This window comes from Miniopterus natalensis, chromosome 6, assembly GCF_054644295.1.
Source record: "Miniopterus natalensis isolate mMinNat1 chromosome 6, mMinNat1.hap1, whole genome shotgun sequence".
In the NCBI taxonomy this organism is placed as follows: domain Eukaryota; kingdom Metazoa; phylum Chordata; class Mammalia; order Chiroptera; family Miniopteridae; genus Miniopterus; species Miniopterus natalensis.
Window position 1 is genome coordinate 56523720 of NC_142086.1, and position 20691 is coordinate 56544410.

Sequence of the window (20691 nt, forward strand, 5' to 3'; positions counted from 1 at the left end):
ACAGCTACAATATTTTCTAAATTTTCCCAAGAAAGTTAATATTTCCTGGTAGTGAGTGACATACACAAAAAGCTCTTTTTAGGTGTTTGCTTTCTAGGTTAAAATTGTAGCTTAATTAATACTTAAAGGAAGTATCTTGGATAAATTCAGACTTGAGTCTGAGCCAAATTGCATCTTACATTTGAAAATGTATGTTCTTTGAATTTAAGCATCTCTTACTGAAAAAATAGACAGAGGTCATTATAGTAGCTTCACTTTCGTGGAACAAACTTGCCCTCATGATTGAGAACTATTTCTAGGAAATGTAGTTTGAGTACTTGTTTTTCTTGAATGGATTTACAGGAGAGTTTTTAGTGTATTAGTGTCTTGAAAGGTTACCAGATCTTACACCGTGCACTAAAGAGGAGGGTGGACCCTGGCTTGCAAGGTGCTGGGCACAGAGCATTGGGCGATATGAAAGCAGTGGAAGCCACGCCACTTCACAGTGTGGAAAGTCGAGGGGCAGCCTGTCCTAGTCATAGGAACTGTCCAGGATGTGGCATTTCTTCACATCTTTATCCCATCATGCCAGACTTCTCCACTGTGAGGCACCGGTTATTACCAGGCAGAGGGTTCTATTCTCAACCAAGATCACTTCTGGGAGAGAGAATTTTTTAACCCAGCCCTCGTTTTGCCAGTAAGGAATCAGGGCAGTTATGTGTGGGAACTGCCAGAGGTCACACTGTGCGTTGACATTTCTGAATACGTGATGCAAACAACGCTGTGATGTTCAAATGAGACAAGATGTGTTTTTCAGAGCTGGGATGGGCGACTGAGATCATATGCACATTTCACAAAGTGAAATCTGTGTCTTGCCAGGGTTAGACCAGGAAAACAGTTTCTTCTCCCTGCTTTGTGATGGTTAGGGAGGAGCATTTAGGAGAACAAGTCCCTAAAACACTTCTCTGTCCATTACATCCCTCGATGCTGGAGCCTTGGAGCAGTCAAGTGGCCGTCTTCCCCGTGGACCTTGGAGGTCAGCACCCAGCTCTGGAAGCACAAGCCTTACTGTTCACAGCTTTGGCAATTGTCCCTACTCTACTGTTTGCCCACCAGGATATTTTCTCATTTTGGCTTCTCTGCTGACACGATCACCCCAGGGATATGCTCTGCCTGGCTTGGTGCCTTTCAGGCTGTGCTACCTCCTCTGGCTTCTTAAGTGTGCCATCCCATTAGCTGCTGTTCCTTCTCCACTTCCTGTGGTTTCAGTTATTGTCATGAGGCTGTCTTCTGAGCTCTGAACTCACTGAATATCTCTAACTCAATACATGTGTCTGCTGCGTGCCAGGTATGGTTCTAGGTGCTGGGACCCACTGTGCAGGCACCTCAAATATAACTGCTGGCTCAAGGAGTAATACTGCCAATTGGAAGCCAGAAACTTGGAAGCCATTCTAGATTTCCCTCTCACCTTTCATTTCTAGAATCCTGCCCCTTTTCACTCCCAGGGCCCATGCCTAAGTTCAGTCCCTTGTCTCTAACCTGGACTGTTGAGACTCCTCCAGTTGGTCTCTAAAATGTCCTTCCATATGGCCACAGAGTGCTAACAACACTTTAGTCATTCCCTGTTGTCTATGAAAAACTTAAACTCAGTGGGGCTACCAAGGCCCTCTGTGTTCTGGCCCCTGCCGCCTCTGGCTGAAGCTTATATAACCCTTGGGACCCCGCATTCCTGCGGAACTCAATTACCCTCCCTCCAAGCAGTATGAGTCCAGTCCCCCAGTCCCCCAACCCCTTTTCACTGTTCTGGCTTTAGTTCTATGACACTGTTTTCCTGTCTGACACCCACTGCACTGTTAACCTCCCAAAAGCACAATAAGAGCTTCCCCTCCCCCACCCCACCCCACAGGACTGAACATTTTGGTCACCCAATCTAGACAGCTAACTCAGGGCCCTGGAATGGAGGTCACACAAAGGCAGCTTGCCCCCTCCCCCCCAAGGCTTCACAGTATGCTCCTCTCCTGGATCCTCCTGGGCCATGGCCTGGCCAGGGCAGCCACTGTGTCACTTTGCTGTGACTTCAAGCTGACAGGCAGTTTGGAAGAGGAACCCATATTGTGACTGCTAGGCTGTACTGCAGTCCTCTCTGAGGTGTGACACTTTGGATGCGATCCAAGTATATGCTTGAAATGCAGCTCTGGACAATGAGTGCCTTTCATTAGTGTTGATAGTGTAATTGGTCTGCAGTGCCCTCGGAGTCTGGGGCAAATACTCAGGAAACCTTCCAGTGTGGCCAGGGGGTTGTTTCTGACACTTGCATGCAGTAGACTGACCTTTAGCCTGGAGGATTACCCATATTTAGCTTTGTAATAAAAATGTAGACCCAGGAGGGAAGGGAATTTATAATAATTATAATGATAATTTATAATAATTATTACAGGGTTAGCTTCTTACTGTACACGTTGTGGATGTCTGTCCCTGTTACCAGGTGTTCTACTATGTTTGTAGCATAGTGGCCAAAGATTTGTGGCAATTTAATAATCGAAATAAAGCCTTTGACCATGCTTTAAAATTAGGGGTTTTAGAACCAGGGAAAGGTCAGTTGAGGGCTAATGCTAATTCTCAATAAAAACTGGATTCGATTGCTTGTCACAAATTTCGTACTGTAAAGGCAAATAGTTGGGTGACTCACAGGCTGATTCATGCAGCTGCCTCAGGGAAGCGCAGCCCCCAGATCTCCCTGTGACCCCGTCCTCGCTGCACCTCCCCCGCGTGCCTGCGAGTCCTTGCGGTGCCGCCTGGCACAAACGCGCCAGCCGCGCTGGCCCCGAGACCAACACCCGCGCCGAGGCGGGCCGCGCCGAGTGCCGGCTGCGGGCGATCCCCAAAGCCAGGCCCGATTTGTAAAATAACATTTAGGAAACTTCGGATTATATTCTGAAACATTCAAAAGTTGGACACTAGTCAATGCCTCCGGGCGGTTTCCTACCTCGCCGCCCGCATCCCCATCTCTCCGCCCCTCAGGTCTCCCTCCGCACCAGCTGCGCACACCGGGGTCCCAGCCCCACCCCCTGGGCTGTCCCCAAGTGCTCCCCGCTCCCGTGTGGCCACCCCAGGCCAAGGGGCGGCGCTGCGGCGGCGCAGGGAGGACCGCGGGGCGGGGACGCCGGCGGGGGCGCGCGGCCCGAGCGCCGGGAGCCCGGAGCCGGGAGCCGGGGGCGAGCGGCGGGCGGGGCGGCATGGCGTGGCCCTGCATCAGCCGCCTCTGCTGCCTGGCGAGGCGCTGGAACCAGCTGGACCGCTCCGACGTGGCGGTGCCGCTCACCCTGCACGGCTACTCCGAGCTCGAGAGCGAGGAGCCGGGTGCGGGCGGCGCCGCCCCGCGCACGGGCGCGTCCCCCGCCGGCGCCCGGCACCCGGGCCGGGACGTGCCGCTCACTCAGTACCAGCGGGACTTCTGCGCGTGGCCCGCGCCCGCGAGGGCCAGAGATGCGGCGCAGGGGCGCAGGCCGGGGGCGGGCGGCCGCAGGGGCACGTCCCCTGCAAACCCTGGCCGGGGGATCTACGTGCTCCCCATCGGCGACGCGGACGCGGCGGCGGCGACCACGTCGTACAGGTACGCGGCTGGGGCAGGGAGCGCACCGCGGCCGGAGCTCGTGAGCGCAGGAAACCGAGGCCGCGAGCCGGGGACCGGGGTGGCTGCGGGAGAGGGGGCGCCTGGAACCCCCTCCCGCACGGCTTCTAGAGCGGCTGGCCGCCTCGAAGGTCATCCCCTTCGGTCCCTTCGCTGCCTCAGAGAGAATGAGCGCGTACCTCCGCCGAGGGGGAGCTCACTACCTCGCCTCCAGCCCGCAGCCTCCTCGCGCCGCACCGTGAAAAAGCCCTGCCTTGGGCTGAGTTAAAATCGGCTTCCCTTTAACTTCCACAAGGTGGGCCCAGCCATAGGAGGGGTGCACGCAGGCGGTCGCCTGAGCTCCTCTGGCCAGTGCCCTCTGCGGGGATTGGTGAGGCCCAAGCAGAGCTCCGACCCCCTGGCCGAGGGTCGCTGACTTGGCTGTCACTGAGGACAGGTCCGTGGGCCCTCCCCACGCACACCCCTTCCAAGCCCTGCCTTTGGACGCCCGAGGGCTTTCTCCCTCCTTTCATTGCAAAACTCATACATAATCACTAGAAAAACTACAGCTTACAGAACCAGCCCACCCGATCTGGTGGTGCCGACCCCTAACGTGCACTCGAGTGCCTGCTCATGTACAGTTATTACACGATTAGCTTCGTACTGTACATGTTGTGGGTGCCCGTCCGTGTACCAGATGTTTTTCCACAACATGGTTTTTAGTAGATGTGAAGTTTTTTATCCTAGGGATATGCACCTCTATCTATGCAAATACTATTAATCTACTCTCATGCCATTGAATATTTAGGGTGTTTCTAATCTGGGGCTGTTACTTCGCTTCCAGGAATTTTCCCTAGGTGGGGTGGAGCTAAGCAATATAAGGTCTGTTGCAACATTGTACAGCAGAAGGTGGGCGCAGCCCCTGTCCTGCTGAGGGGACTGGTTAATTATAGCTCCGCCATAGGATGGGTTACTGGGAAGCCTAGAATGTACTGGTAACAGAAGCTCTTCAGTAGGTCCATGTCAAACCAGCAAGATGCAAAACAGCATGCCTGCTACTATGTGTTTTTTCAAAAGGGGTATTGATATACACATATCTGCTTAAATAAGCATAGGATATCTCTGAATGGATGGTAACCTTTGGGGGGGAGGTGGAGGGGCGAGGATGATGGATACTGTTTTGGGAGGGAAGGAGACACTGACTTTTCACTCTACTCTGTCTCTTGAACACATTGCTTAAAAAACCTCACATGTACAGGTGTTACCTTTTAAAAGTAAACAACTTTGCCCAGCCGGCATGGCTCAGAGGTTGAGCATCGACCTGTGATCCAGGAGATCTCAGTTCAATTCCCAGTTAGAGCACAAGCTCCAGTTTTGGACTCGATCCGCAGTGGGGGGCGTGCAGGAGGCAGCTGACCAATGACTCGCTCATCATTGGTGTTTCTCTCTCTCCCTCTCCTTTCCTCTCTCTGAAATCAATAAAGATATATTAAAAAATAAATTTTTAGGAAAAAAATAACTTTTGTGATAAATCTTTGTTCCTATCATAATTTCTTTAGTATAAATTCTTACCTGTGGAATTAAAGGGACAAAAGGTATGAACTTTCTGCTTTATTTCATTTTTGAATCAGCTGTATTGAGGTATAATTTCCATACAGTAAAATTCATCCACCATAAGTATATGGCTTGATGACTTTTGTAGAAGCCTTTATCAAGACATGTAGAATGTCCCACCTCCCCAGATGCTCCTTCATGGGCCTGCAGTTTTAAGGGCTTGATGGGGAGTGGTTGCTGCAGGGTGGCTCTGTGTTCGCAGACACACACTCTCAGCTCATGGGAATGTCGGGGGCAGGGAAGGAGGTGGTCGGTTCTGACTGCTGCACCCTCAGGCCCCGAGCCAGCTGGAGGGACCTAAAGGGTGAGGTCTGGAAGGCTAGAGGTCCTGGGTATGCAGCGCCTTCATGTGGCTCATGCGCTCAGTGTCAGAAGCAGGACCAGGTGTGGTGCTTGCAGGGAGCAGTTTCAGCTCAGGGAAGGAAGCGCTTTTTTTTTTTAAATATGTTTTTATTGATTTTTAGAGGAAGGGAGAGGAAGAGAACATTCATGTGAGGGAGACACTTCGACCTCCTGCTCCCCTGCACGCCCTCTAGTGGGGATCTGGCCCACAACCAGGGCATGTGCCCTGACCAGGAATGAACTGGTGATCTTTTGGTGCATGGGACAATGACACTTAACCAACTGAGCCACGCTGGCTAGGGCAGGAAGCACTTTCTAATCAGAACTGACTGACTGGAGCAGCTGCCTCGTGTGGTGCTGAGCTCCTCCTTACTGGGATGTTCAGAGGCTGGGCTTTTAGAAGCAGTCCCTCGTCCATGGGGAGCAGAAGGTGGGTTTGAACATTCTACAGGGTCCTCCCAGCTCCAGTGACACTGAAGACCCTAGTTATCACTCTGCTTAGCACATACTGGCACCAGGCTCAGGACTTCCTACGGATTATCTCCCCAAGACCTCACAATAACCCTCTGGAATCAGTTGTTCTTGCCATCCCCATTCTACAGATGAGCTTGAGCAGTGGCACAAGGTCCGCAGAGCAGGCAGTGGAACCCAAGTGTGTCTCGCCTCAGAGACCAAATGTGTACCCCCCAACACACAGGCTATCCCATAAGATGCTGCCTCCTCTGAGTCACTTGGTTTCTTGAACAGTGTCCTGCAGTAGTGGCCCCACTTCCTGGTGTATAAACCTGGTGGGTCACTTGACCTCTCTGCCCCTTTTCTCATCTGTGGAGCAGAAATAGCAAGAGCGTGGCTGCCTGGTCCCTGAGCCCCCACAGAGACACAGGACCACTGCCGAACCTGGCCAGCAGGCCTCTGGGACCCTCCACTCCCAGCTCCAGAGCCTGGCATAAGCAGTCCTTCCTGCCTGCCTTGCAAGATGCACCTGACCTAAGTGAACTGTTCCCCAAATACGGCAGAGTATCTAGCCGCTTCAGCCCCTGGTCTCCATGTGAGAACTGACCTGCCTCACTTGCTTGGCAGGTGGGCTCTGCCCCCAGCCAGCCTGGCCCCCTCCTCCTGAGCAGCTCCTCCCGAGAATTCCCTCCAGCACCTGTGGCCCAGGTTCTAGCTCCACCCACTTCTGGAAGAGCTCCTTCCTCAGTCACCTCCCTCTTTCCTTCCTGGGCCAGTCAGCTGAAGGGCCAACTGTTAAAGTGCGACGAGACTTGACCCCTTTTTTTCCAGGGAGGGAGTGCTCAACATAAACATAATACTGTGCATATGGAGCAGTAGCCCCACTTTTCAGCAGAGGCGCCTCTGAGATGTTAAGGGATTTGTTTGAAGCCATGTTGGGCTGAGAACCAGGCCCCCAAATCCTCGGTCCAGGGCTCTCTGAGTTGCCCTGGGCAGCCCCCTGCCCCTCACCTTCCTCTCTTGAGCAGTCACCAGGTCCTGTGGATCCCATCTTTGGTCCCTTCTGTATTCTGATACAGCCCCCCTCACCTGGGCTGCAGCGCCAGCCCCGCCCCGAGAGCAGCCCCAGGCACTGCTCTAACCCCTGGCTCTGGTTGCCTTCTGCTCTGGGACCCCTGCAGCCACCCTGGGGCAGCAGCTTGGGATGCCAAGCCCGAGGTCCAGCTCAGTTTGGGGACAGAAGGGCACGCCCAGGGGAGGACTTGCTTCCCCAAGAGAAACAGAGCAGCAGATGGCTCAGGCAGCCGGTCTTGGGAACCCTGCAGCTTTTCAGAAGCAAAATGATCTGGAAGGGCCCTGGCCCAGCTCGCCTCCTGGCACCCGAGTGCTGACCACGGACAGACACAACTGCTCCCTGCACGCTCGGCCTGCCCAGTGGGCCCAGCTGTGCCGCTGCCAAGGAGAAAAGGCAGCTTTGTTGACCTCAGGGCCTGAAACCCGGCAAGGGCTGTGCGTGGGATGAAACAGGAGCGGATCCAGCTCACATGTGGGTGCTGCTCCATTTTTCCCAGAACACAGCCTCGGCCAGGTGCTCCTGTGGGCATGGCTGGTCTCTCCTGCCTTCCTGAGCTCACCGTCTAGTAGTGGAGTTGATGTCATTAAAATGGGTCCTTTTTTGTTCAGAGGAATTAAGTCTTCATCAAAAGAGTGTTACTCCCAGGTCACGGAGCAGGCAGTGGCAGCCTGTCGCTTCCCTCCAGGGCGCTGGCTTTCGCTGTTGCGCACCACCCCCGCCTCCCTGCAACATGTTTGAGTGCAGAGCCTTGCAAGAAAGCCAGACCTCCTTGTAGCTTCCTGTGATGGTCACTATGACTTACTCTTTTGCAGGAGTTAATAAGACAAATTAAAATCTAGATGTAAGATTGAACCTTATTTTCCGTCTAACTTGCAACCAGCACCTCCTCTGGACATAGGCTCATCGGTGACCCGTGCTGGAAGTGAGCAACCTTCACTGGTTCTGGGGCTCTAGGGACCCTCTAAAGTGGCCGAGACAATATAGGGAGCACTGGAGGGAAGGGCTGGGACTTGCTTTGTCTCCAAGGCCTAGCACACACCAGGTGCTTGCAGTTTGGGACAAATAAGATCAAGTGCTGACAGCTCGCAGTTGCTCATTTGCAACATAGGCATTAAGTTTCTGCAGCTACTTCCTTTGGGGGTCAGGTGAGCGGACTTCGTGGTGGAGCCCTCAGAAGTGAAGGGAAGGTCAGCTAGACGCGCCTCCTCCAGGAAGCGGCTGTGCCTGAGCAGTGCACTTGCTCTGCTAGTTCTGCTCTTGTAAGGGAGGAAGGAGCACTGGAGCTGAAGCAGGACTTCAGCAGTGGGCATGGCCAGGAATACTCCAAGGGGCAGGGGCAAGGGCAGTGGCCCGGGCAGGGGCAGGGGAAGCAATGGCTGACCCTGTGCAAGGTTGAGACCATGTTCTCTGTTCCAGACAGGAATTTCAGGCCTGGACTGGAGTCAAGCCGTCAAGATCCACAAAGGTGAAACCCACCACAGTGATCACAACGCACAGCTCCGGATGGGACGGAGGCCCTGGGGCCAGCTTCCAGGTCAGCCCAAGCTGGTGCTGTAGGGTGAAGGGCTGGGCCCCTGGCTGAAGGGGATGTGGGAACAGGCCTTCCCTCCCCCCCCCCAGATTAGGGACTAGGAGTCAGATTTAATGTCTGAGCACACAGTCATACCTCAGCAAACAGAAACCCAAGGTCCTTTGTCACAGGCCATGTGGGTGCCCCCTCCCCGGCCAGTCCCGGCTTCTCTGGGGAGCAGGGTGTCTCTTTCCCTCGTAAGTCCCAGACTTACCCTTGACCCCTGAGCAGTAGTGACAAGCCATTTGTGTAAGAGAAGAGAAGATGGAAGGGAGGTGGGGACTATTCAGCCTCCTGATTCCACCCAAAAGAGGCTTCAGGGAGCAGAATGGAAGGTCCATGTGCCATATCTGACCTACTAAGGCAGTGACCCTGCCACTGTGGAGGTCAGGAGAAGGGAACTGTTTTCCTACAGCTGGGGGCGGGGAAAGTGAGGAAGAGGCCCACTGATCAGTGGCCATGTCTCGTGTTTCAGGTCCCTGAAGTGAGGAAGAAGTTTGCTCCTAACCCCTCAGCCATCTTCCAGGCTTCAGCTCCCCGGATCCTCAACGTGTGACTCCCATGGAGGGGAGAGTGCCACTGGGGGGGGGGTGTGTCAGAACTGCTGCACCAGTTAACGGGTGAGATCTCGGACCTGCGGCCCCTGCTGTCAGAGGGGGCAGGCTCCTCCTTTCTCACCCTGGAGCACCCTCCTCCCAAGCTGCCACCTGGCTGCAGGCCTGGCACAGAGCAGAGGAGCAGACGGACACGGCACCACCCAGCCCAACTCGGGACTCAACCGCCCTTTTCTTCCTTGGGAAGTGTGCGGAAGGCTTCCGATCTTTGTTTAATTGCCTCTCTTGGCCACCTTCAGTTTTTAAATCTGAAGAACTCCAGGGTCAATTCTGTGGTGAACTGAACTGGCCCAGGCATGCTGAGCATATGTACAGCAGGTCCTCGAAAGAGCCAGTCCCGCCACTGTTCGCCCAGCTGCATGGTAATTTATTGCCTACGGTAACCGGAGGTAGCATCCTTGGATGTTCCCACACGTTCAAGCTGTAGAAATCTTAGGTTATCACCTGCATGTGATTCATAACTACCAGGAAGAAGTTGCCAAAAGAAACTGATATTCTACCAATTACAGGGTTTCAATTTCCAAGACGGTTTTTTTATGGCCAAGATGACGCTTATGTTTTAACAAAGCATTTCTTGGGATGAGTGCTTGAAGTACTGAATGAATGAATGCCATTTACCTTGTGGAAGGTTTCCGAGCCCCCCATTTTATTACTAATTCCAGATTTGTCCTGTAACAAAATGGTAACTGGAAGAGAACTACCATCCACACTGGCTAAGAATCGGGAGGTTTTAAAAAAAAATTTTATTTGATTCATTTTAGAGAGAGGGAAGAAGGAAGAGAGAGACACTGATTTGCTCTCCCACCCCATTCATGCACGCACTGGCTGGTTCTTTTATGTGCCCTGACTGAGGATTGAACCCACAACCTTGGTGTGTTGGGATGATGCTATAGCCAACTGAGCTACCTGGCCACGGTTGGGAGCTTTTTTTTTAGAAGACTGCAGCATCGGCCTCATTCCCTGAAAGACCTTACGACATCATCTATGCCAACCTTTATTCTCAAGCCTGCCCTGCCACAGTGACAGGGAGCTCACTGCCTTTTGCGGCAGTTCATTTTGTCTTTGGAAAGCTCTCTCTTTCCTCCACAAATGCCAGCCAGAGCAGCCGTGGGGAACAAGCCTGGTCCGTCTTTGCACAGCAGCCCTTCAAACCCTTGAAGGAGTTTATGTCCTGTCTTAAAGATTGGAGGCACAGCTTGGTCAATTTTGGTCAGGAGACGCAAGGATTTCCCTTTGGATCTTTATCGCTTTCCAGCCCATGAGTGGCTCTAGTCTGGAGCACTTACTTACACCGCAAGAGGTCTTAGAGCCTCCTCGGAGTGGAGGTGGGGCTGTTTCAGCTCAGGCTGCAAAGGGGGCGACCGCTCAGAGGTGCTGGCTCTGGCAGGCACAGCCCTTCCCCCCATTCCAGCAAATAAAATGCTCTGAGAATAATTTTAAACGGAAAACAAAAAGCATATGCTGACACAAAGGGTTCTATTATTTCAGACTTCATGGTTTGCACGTTTGATGTTTCTAAAAGAGAAGAGACTGCCTGCTAGGCATTTTGTGGGAAATGAACAGACTAACGGAACAGTCTCAGATTTTACTAAAATGCAAAAATGTACTGTTTCAATTTCTTGTTTATGCCTGTAAATTAATTATAAATGAGCACCTTCTCCTACACCTTCCTCCCTCCTCCCCTTGGTAATAAGGACTTGAATGTCTCCTGGCTGTAGCTGGTGTCGCTGGAGGCTTATCAGGCCTGAAAACCCTTGCTTTGGGCTGCAGTCCACACTGGTGTTACATGTAGTCTTTCACAAGCCCCACCAGCCTCCTGTCACGTTTAGCCCCTCCCCACGTGTCCCCCACTGCTAGGTGCCGGGGTAGAATGACTCTTTGAAGTTAGTCTTAGACTCAGATCTTGACTTGACTCTAGTTGTGAGCAGATTAAGCTTCCATTTCCTTATCTGCAAAATGAGGCTAATACCCCTACCTCGATGAGAAGTCTGGGTTTATGTGCAGGGTGCTTATTAGGCCAGTAAACGGCCAACAAAGCACAGCTTTGTAATAATTCTTTCCTGCCCAAGCTCCCCCCACCCCTTTCCCAGGAGCTGGCTCTCTTCTCATGTGCTACTCTGATGCCAACACAGCCCCTCCCACTAGACCCTGCCCGGCACACCCCACAGCTGACAGTGCCCTTCCCCCCCAGAGCCCGCCCCTTCCTGGCATACTTACATGCCTTTTGCACTAGAACAGATGGCTTTTCAAACACCCCAACCTGACAACCTTCCTAACTAGATTTCATTAATTATTAGATCCAGGCTATGAAGAAGAAACTTCCTCTCACTCTAGGTCTTAGGAAAGCTTAACACTGTTACTGGAGCCGCCTTAAGTAACTGAGACAACAGTCTCAACCATGTGGTCCCAATCCATATGTGTCACGTATGTATAATATACATTGACAGAGACAGAAAGAGATGCATTGGAATATTAATGGTGGTTATCCTTAGGATGCGGGTTTATGGGTAATTTTAAACTTTTTACACATTATATTTACTAAAGTTTCTATTTATAATAAGCATTTTTGTATTAATTCTGTAAAGAAAGTTTTTAAAAATAAAAAACAGTTCAATCTGCTAGCTAATTTCAGCCAAAAGAAAGTTCAATATTCATGGTTCCATAAGCAAGGTTAGCCCTGCCAGCAGCACCCCATGCCGTGAGGCTGCCCCAGAAGCCCCCGTCAGAGGGAGGCCTCCACGGTCCTTTCAGCTGCAGTCATTCAGAGCAAGGTCTCACCTCTGTGCTGTGGTGCTTCAATCTCAAAAAAACCATCACAAATACTAATACTTCCATGCCTGTAATAATGCCAGGATTTTACATCAAACTCCAAAAAACAGCTGTTGAGAAAGCCCTGGCCCTGCAGCCCACCCCAGGCAGGTGGGGGAATGCCCCCTTCGTGCAGGGCAGCCTGCTGGCCCACCATGCAGTTCCTTCAGTCAGGAAGAGGGAATCCCCAGGTAAGGTGCTGCCTGTGACACGGATCTGTCTGTCCTGTGGCTCCAGTCAAAACCGTGGCTGAGATTCAGGGAGGGAGCCTAGCAGTGCCCCTTTCTCCTTCCTCCAGACCATTCAACTCCCTGAAGGTTGATATTAAGTGAAGTCTGGTCCCAAGAAAGCTACCTACCTGGACTCTATCACAAAGCCGCCTCCCTGCAAAGGAAGGGCTTTCAAAGCCTTTCATTCTCGGTAAGGGTGGATATAAAAAGTGGTCATTCTGAAATGTCTCTGTATTTTTGGTAATTTTTTTTGCCATCATGATAGCAGACTGTCGGAGTAACTTCTTTAAGACCTCAGTATAGACCAATTCTGTCTTGCCAGACAAACCAGTGAGAGTCAAACGTGAACTGTTGCCTCTTTGCCTTGGCTTTGAGGAGGCTCTGAGCTCAATTCAGCAGTTTTCCTTTGCCCCAAGCTGTCAGAAATCAGGATGTTCAGGGTCAACATGTGAATTCCAAAATTTTTCAGACTTTAACTGTTATCCTTTAACTTGCATAGCCTCATGTTCTTTTTGGAAAGAAAAGGAAGTATTTAAAACAAATACCTGTATCTTTGCCCCATCCTGGCTCTTTCTGACCTAATGTAAGAACCAAAGTGTAGTGATTCAAACAGAAAAACCCATCACAAATACTAAAAGATTTATTGTATTTTTGTTACACAATTATATTACACATTATGATACAAATACATTTGAAACATTAACACATACGGGGACTGTTAAATCATTTAATATTTCTTTTGCAAAACAATAATTTCTTTAGGCCTTCACCCCTGTAGTCCATCTGTTCTCACTGGGACGAAATCTTCTGTGGCGCTGTCCCAGTCCACTGCTGAATGGATCTACACACTTGTCCATACCTTTGCTTGGAGTTGGTCATGTACAGACTGGTTGAGCCTTGCCTTCTAAACTATTTTACCACCAAGCCAGGGAGCACCCCTGCCTTACCGAACAGACTTCCTTCTGCATTTGCAATCCTCCGATGCTGAATAAAAGGGTAGGTTTCTCATTGTGTCAACTACCTGCCTTCTTTTCCTGACAAACATCTCCAGGACTCATGAAAATACAAATTATGATGCTTGGATAAGTTCCTTTGACTCTGACTCACAGGTTTCAAACTGTCTTTGAGCAGCTTCCTAACAGAATATATTCATTCCTTTACTTCCCGAGACTGTTAGGAAGCCTGGGCTCGAGTACCTTGAATGGAACTGGACGTCACCCAGGTATATAGCAGCTACCTTCCTCCTCCTCTTCACGTCTCCCCCCCATCTCTTTATGGACACAATCTTTCCTCACTGATCTGAGCAGATATCCATCTTTTGGCTTCCTCTACCTTTAAGGCACTCACAAGTGCTTCTTTGAAACACTTTCCTTCTTGTGAAAAACTTGACCGAGAAGAGAACATGAAATCCACTGACAGGACAGAGTGCTGGCGGGGCTGTGCAGCCTGAGCCCAGCCGCAGAGGCTCCTGCAGACCATGCGAACAGTGGGCACCAGCTTGCTGCCTGGACACACACCAAGCTGTACAAGAGCCCGGGATTTATGGGAGTTGTCTATTACAAACATGTTAAGAGCTTCTTGGTTATAGTCAAACCTTTCCAGACCAATGCTGGGATGTGTCTACCCCTTGACCTTGACTTGTCCATCCCTCATTTCTGAGACTGGTTGCAATAAAGCTCCACAGAATAAGAATTCTGCTCAGTCTGCAGCCTTCCGCGTTCTGTAGCTGATGCATGTAGGCTGCCTAGGCCTTCTCCAGATGTTACCAGGGTAACTGTTGGGGAGGCATGTAACCCCAGTCCACAGGATGGGTGAAATCTCTAGCCTGCCAGACTCATGTTCTGCCTCCTTGGAGGAAGACTCAGGCCCAAGGTGCCCCCTTGAAGATGCCCAGAGGAGAGAAGGACCCGATACACACAGCCTGGCCCAGCTCTAGAACCCTCTCAATGAGCTTTGCAGAGGGTGAACAGATGCAAGCTGACAGAGCAGGCATCCACAGCTCCACTCAGAACCAGGAAACTTGTGTCCTAAAGGGATCTGATCTGGGACTGAGCACTCTGGTGTTACACTGAATTGGGTGGAGGCAATGGTTCAGTAACCATGATATTCTGAGGCACAGACAACCTCCTTTCCCAAACAGAAGAGTCATCACAGTTCAAAGCTTCAGATACAGCTCAGATCCTGCTTTTCCAGGTGCATCTTCATTCCATTCACTGATCTTCATTCAGTATCCCCATGTGTTTGTTTGTGAGGAAGTCCAGAAAGGGAATGTTGCAAATGGCCTGGTGAATATTAGTCACTGTAATTTCTTTGGGAATCCTGGTCCAAAAAACAAAGGCTGTTAGGTGCAATTCTCTCCAGTGTCTAATAATTTATCTAAAGGACCATCTTCTGCACAGGCCCTGAGAGGGGATGATGACGAGTGACAGGGCATGGTTTAGGGCCACCTGGGGAGTAGGGAGTGGCGAGGGGCATTCTCGCTCTCCCTTCCTATTAATTCCTTTTAACTTTGGTGAAGATCTGGCCTACCCTCTTTAGTCAGCCCTATTTAGGGATCAAATCTGACTTCCCAGTCACAGGTATGAGATGGATTTCAAGAAGATGGTTGAATGATTAAGAAAAAAGATGCTGAGGACTGAGAGAAAAGGAAGTCAAGTGCAGTGCAGAACAACGGTATTTTGTGACTCAGTCTTAGCAGACTGAAAGCTGAGCCAAAGCACCACAGACTTCTGGGCCACAGTTCCCAGCTCTTGGAAAGATGGGAGGTGGAGTTATGTTGAGCCAAGTGTGATGTCAAATGTTCTCATCAAAAGCACTAAGTCCCTCCCTATCTCCATGGTCAGGACCATGGGGTGAGCAGGGGCCACAGCAGGTGCTCAGCCCGCTCCTGGACTTCAATCTGGACAATGGGCGGCATTACTGGAACTCCTTTGTGTCCCCGCCTTTTTCTTTTTCTTTTTTTAAAATATATCTTTATTGATTTCAGAGAGAGGAAAGGAGAGGGAGAGAGAGAGATAGAAACATCAATGATGAGAGAGTCATTGATCGAGCCCACAACCCAGGCATGTGCCCTGACCGGGAATTGAACCCCGATCGCCTGGATCCTAGGTCGATGCTCAACTGCTGAGCTACATCCGGCCAGGCTCCCCGCCTTTTTCTTAAAGACCTCTTCCACATTGCCTGACGAAGCATGTTCCTGTGAAGTCTGACACCCTATTCCTCTAATTTAGGCCTCTTTATGTCCATAGGCACTCTGTTACAATTTTATAACTTTATGGCAGCCTTTAATAAAATGTTTGTTTCCTTTGAAAGGAATGCCAGGATGTGGAACAAGGGCCTGTCTACCATTCTTTCAGGGCCCAGGAAAAGAGCAAACTTCAGTGTCCCAATCAATTATAATTAGAGCGGCAGCAAAGACAGTGGTGAGCCTGAGGCCTCTACAGCCAGTGATACGATTCTGATTCTAGGTTCTATCATGTATGTGCTGGGAAAGCCAGGTAAGATCATTTTACAAAGCCAGGTTTCCCAATTTCTAAAAAGGGACTATGGGTTTTGCAGTGAAAAGCAAATTAGATAATATATGTGATGCCTGGCTCCAACGTCTAACACGTAATGGACATGGCTATTGTCTATAATTGCAAAGAGCTGGTATTTGTTCAATGCTGGAGCATAACAGAGCCCTACTGAATGGTATCTATGGAGCAGAGTAACTAGGCAGGTATAGACTCTGGGGAAAGCTGAGCTTTCAGCACCAAGAGGTTCTCTCAAATAACCAAGTAGACCCTTGAGTCTGTCTGCCTCTGAGACTGTTCCAAACACAGACACCCCCATCTCCTACTGGACTGACTTAAGTATAAAACAGTTTGATGAGAAACTAAACCATCAGGAAATATCTGCAGGCCTGATACCACCGACTAAAGAGGTAACGGTACCTGTTGTGGGATGCTGCCTGGTATCCAACCGCCAAAGCCTGTCTCAGGATGTCACTCACCAGCTGCTCCGTAGCCTACAACAGAACATGCCGTTACTCTCACAAATGACCATCTGCTCGAAGGAAAGAAGGGACAGATCTGATCCCACCCCATGCCCTACACCTTGAAACAACTGTATCTAAGGATCAAAAGTCTCCAAGGAAAAATTAAAGGTTTGAATAACAGGCCATGAATAGTAGGCCACAATGACAGCAGCCACTACGCTGAGAACCTGAATGGGGTAATTTTCATTAATCAGAAGTTGTTTTCAAGGGAAATAAGGGAGGGTTACTTGTGAGGCATCCCTGTGTGGGAGGGACATACCAGGAAAGGAACTGCTGGACTCGGATCAGGCTGGGTAAGAAAACTGGTTTGTCATCCCCAGCTCAGGGATGGGACAGTGGTGGCTACTTCTCTGCTGCTATTGTGACTGACAGGTACAGAAAACCCAAGGGTCTGCTTTTGTCATCTGAAGCAATGAGAGCACTGACTGTCATCTCAACTACTTAAAAAGCACTTGAAATAACACTAAAAATATCGTTAGTGACATTAACAAAAAAGTTCTTATTGGAGATGCTTTAACAACCATACTTAAGTTCACTTAGAAGTCAGAAGAAAAAAAAGAGAAAACTTTAAGCCTGAATAAGATGAGAAATCTTAAAACTTATCTCTGTTCTGTTCCTGTCCTTGTCCCTTACTCTAAACAGCCTGGCATCCACCCAGCCTGCCCCACCTCGCTGGTCCTCTGCTGCCAGCAGGCACCCACCTTTAAAAGCATGTCCTCCACCACCGACGCGTACACATTCTTGTGAAGCGCCACGGGCTGCAGGGTGATCCCAATCTGGAAGAGCAGAAGGAAGAATTTGCTTCTATTTCTACATGAAAATAGTCTCTCCAAACAAATCTCACTTCTCTGATACGCAAGGAGATGTCCAGTTGAAACAAAATACCCATCTCTCAGTGTTTCTGAGTGATGGTTAAAAACACTATTATAATCCTGCATTTACCCCCACACCCCCTTCATGGGAGAACATGATCAGGGTTTGCCATGAACTCTGATAGGGGACAACACACTGGAACGCCTGGATTCAGACCGAGAGGCCCTATCTGCAAAAGGTGATGAAGATGTACTTGGAAATTACATCTTGCCGCATTTTTCATCTCCTCCTGAAGTGAAAACACCGCCTTTCACTTCGGGTCATGAGTGACTGGGTAGCGGATGCTGAATAGCTGCGGAGTTCCATCGAAGGGAGCGACTATGAGGTGCATCTGCACCACAGACAGGACACTTGGAAGCTATGAAAATGGGAGGGAAAGCTCACTCTCTGAAGTATATCTTGGAAATATTACGATATGCCGCATGAGAGAAAGGTGTGGTGTTTCCACCGAGGCGAATGAGAAAAAGGAGATGAAAGAAACCCTAGCTGCCTTTGCTTCAATTCCATGTTCAACAAGCAATCTTTTCACATGTAATTAATTTATTGCCCAAGGGCCCTGGTATGGGAAGCAGACCCCGAGTTTATCAGGCAGAAGCAAATCCCACACTTACTTCCCCAGAAAAGTCCACGGCAGTTTATAAGGCTGAATGTATGAGCATCTCCCACCTGGTTTGTGAACTAGCAACACCACAGGCCACAGCCCTACCTTCTGTGTGATGTCACCAATAAATTCTGCCCCTGGTGTTGGTGGCAGGAAGAATTTCACTTCTTCCTGTTTCTCCTCCTGCTCTTTTTTGACGTTTATCTGCAACGGCTCCGAGAGGCTGAGCACATCCACCTCCTCCTCGTGCTCCGGCTCTCTCTTCTGGAACTGCTGGAGGTCCTCCAGCTTCCGGCACAGGCTGTCAGCCGAGGAGAATGACGCCGGGCACTCTAAATGAGAGGCAATGTCTGTGACAGCTGTGGTGACGAGAGAAAAGGACTTTCCATCTCGGCAATACCAATGGTCTGAGACCCAGAGAAGATTGGGCAAATATCAAGGGAACTGACCTCCTTTCTGGTTCTAAAACTCTATGGCTCTGTAATTATGAGAGCCAGTAACTCATGGCGTGACAAGCAGAGACAGGTATCCTGTTAAGATGTATGGGATATAACCACCACCTGAGACAACACAGACAGTACAGAATTCTGACTTATGCCACCCCAAAGTAGGCCACCTCCCCACCCCTCGAATAGTAATGACTCATTTTTTTCATATTTTAAATGTAGAAGAATTAGGAATGCACAGTGAAGAAAATGAAAATCACATATTCTCACTGCTCGGAGATAAGCACTGCTAACATTTTAGGTACCCCTTGCATCTCGTCTTAAGTTGTTTTATACAAAAGCTAGCAAAGAGCATTAGAACTTTAAGCCAGCAGGGGCTCTAGGCATCTTCTAGGGCATCCCATTCACATTATACATAAGTGAATGAGGTCCCGACCTGCCGCAGGATGGGCTGAGGGCACCTAGCAGGAGGGTGGCAGAGCATCCCGCTCCTGGCTTCTTCTGTTTTACTGACTGGCGTTCACAAATTAATCAGTCATATTAGCAGAGATCCGAGTGAACGCACAGCATCAGGCCATACATTTACTACCAGTGAGGCACGGAAGTAGTCAGCATGGTCTCTGCTCCCCAGAGAGCTTAGCTGCATAAATACGACACACCCTGCAGGTTCTGTATTAAGTGCTGCTGGAAATCAGAGAAAGGAGAGGTCATCCCACATTAGGGCTCTTGGGAAAGCTTCATAGAGGAAATGGGGCTTGTCTATGTCTTAAAGGAACCCCACCCTCCCTGTGCTCCAGGTTCCCTCACACTGGGAGGGGGAGCTTGCTTTTATACAGAAATGGGGTTTGGAGGAGAAAACAACCCTTTTTATTCTTTAAGGTGAAACTCAAAATATTCTCCCCATATATCTTTTTTGCCCTGCTCCCCCAGCCAACAACACAGTTGCTTATGTCTTTATCATAAAACAATTCCTTTTGTCTACAACATTATTAGTTGTTTACACCTGGGTAGGGCACTTCGTAGTCAGGTCTGGAGATGAAGTAACAGATAAGACAGTGTCCCTCGATTCAAGGAGGTTGGATAGACTTGTTTGTGAGGAGCTGTAAGGTCACAAAGGAAGGAGAAGTCACTTCTACCTGGAAAGGAGGTATATTAACAAAGTCTTCCAGGAAGAAATGGTGCCGAGGAGGAGACACTCTTGGACAGACAGTGGGTGCCTATTGTATGACCTGGGCCAGAACATTCCTGGCTGGGGCATAGCACTTGGGACACTTGGGCACACATAGTTTTGTAGGAGCTGTATGAGGGGGGCACACGGGGGCGAGGAGGGACACATGGTCAGAGATAAGCGAAGGCTCCTGGTCTCCATGGTAACTCACAGAGTCCTAGGTCAACTGCTGGGGTCTGAGAGGAGACCGTGTGCCATGGAAACACCCCTCTGGTTGCCGAGGATACTCAGTGAGCTCCCCTAAAGGCTTACCCGGCTCGCTGTCGATCTGGGTCAGGACGTCCTCAATAGAATCCCCATCGCTCCTCAGGCTCTCGGGGTCAGGTGGGGTGTAACCATGGCAGCGACACCAGTGAGCAATGTGCTTGGTTTTAAGGGGCGTCAGGTGGTGAAATCTTGGGTTCTTCTCCAGTATTTCTTGTAAGACTTTTCGCATTGTCATTGCTCTTTGCCACTTAAAAAAATGTTTTTGAATCATAACCAAATTCTTCAACTTAGCAGCATGTTCAAACAAATCACCTGTAAATCACCCTGCTAACTTGTTAGAATTATTTTTTCCTAAGGAAAACAAATCTGTGTTACTCCTTAATTTAAAAAAAGGGAAAATAACTTTTCTCTAATGCTTATAAAATAAAACAGATCTCCTAGGTTTGGCCTATAAAAGTTTTGGTCTCAACCTATGCTCTCCCACCTCCTCTCCCTCCCCAACCTTCCCCAGACCCTTTACCCTGGCTTTCTCACAGCTCCCGAGCATGCCTTCATACACGCTATTCCCTCACGACCCTCCTGTCTGACATAGTAGCTGCTGCACTGTAGGTACTCAATAAACACCTCATTTAATTTTAATATCGTGAAGTTCATTTAAAAAATTATAAATGTTTACCAATGCAAGAAAAGGAAGACCTTTCAAAGGCTTGCTATGAGTCTTGAAGAACAAGGTATTTAACTGAGGGAAAAACTGTATCAAATACTTAAGAAAAGACGCTTCCCATTTTGTCACTGTTCCTCACGACAAGGCCACGGCAGCCAGAATGCATGTGTTTTGGTTCTTCCCCCCACAGGCTCTCGGGGGCCTGCACAGCACACAGGCAGACGTGGATTACCTCAGCGGCCCTCCTCTTTCCTATGTTCCAGCCATAGTACTGCTCCACAGACTTCGCAGAAAAACAGCTGGCATCTTCACCTAGAAGGCACAGACCCAGCAAACTGAGT

General features: G+C 49.9%; 2 protein-coding genes across 8 annotated transcripts in view; one reads left to right on the forward strand and one right to left on the reverse strand.

The window, feature by feature from the left end:
* Window positions 1-3166: 3166 nt before the first annotated feature.
* MAP6D1 (MAP6 domain containing 1) lies at window positions 3167-13666 on the forward strand. Of its 2 annotated transcripts, none has more exons than XM_087818285.1 (3): window positions 3167-3592; window positions 8490-8626; window positions 8878-9005. In XM_087818285.1, the coding sequence occupies exons 1-3, from the start codon at window positions 3216-3218 to the stop codon at window positions 9003-9005; spliced, it is 642 nt and encodes a 213-aa protein (XP_087674411.1). In that variant the 5' UTR covers window positions 3167-3215. The 2 variants fall into 2 exon arrangements, with proteins under 2 accessions (XP_087674411.1, XP_016073510.2); XM_016218024.2 differs by lacking the exon at window positions 8878-9005 and adding an exon at window positions 9119-13666 and having other exon boundaries at window positions 3192-3592; window positions 8490-8607.
* Window positions 13667-14499: 833 nt separating this feature from the next.
* Window positions 14500-20691, reverse strand: part of YEATS2 (YEATS domain containing 2) — an 83392-nt gene continuing 77200 nt past the window's right edge. For 5 of the 6 annotated variants that reach the window (XM_087818281.1, XM_087818280.1, XM_087818279.1 and 2 more), the window contains 6 exons: window positions 20583-20662; window positions 19732-19933; window positions 17911-18164; window positions 17033-17107; window positions 16228-16301; window positions 14500-14614 (listed from right to left, as the gene is read on the reverse strand). In XM_087818281.1, the coding sequence (XP_087674407.1) occupies window positions 14506-14614; window positions 16228-16301; window positions 17033-17107; window positions 17911-18164; window positions 19732-19933; window positions 20583-20662 (794 nt within the window). In that variant the 3' untranslated portion in view covers window positions 14500-14505. The remainder of the gene's footprint in view (window positions 14615-16227; window positions 16302-17032; window positions 17108-17910; window positions 18165-19731; window positions 19934-20582; window positions 20663-20691) is intronic. The other variant, XM_087818282.1, reaches the window with a different exon arrangement.

Coding starts and splice junctions, on each gene's coding strand:
- MAP6D1 (XM_087818285.1), top strand. CDS start 3,216: ATGGCGTGGCCCTGCATCAGCCGCCTCTGCTGCCTGGCGAGGCGCTGG. Junction 3,593..8,489: donor GCGGCGACCACGTCGTACAG/GTACGCGGCTGG, acceptor TCTCTGTTCCAG/ACAGGAATTTCAGGCCTGGA. Junction 8,627..8,877: donor GGTCAGCCCAAGCTGGTGCT/GTAGGGTGAAGG, acceptor CCTGAGCAGTAG/TGACAAGCCATTTGTGTAAG.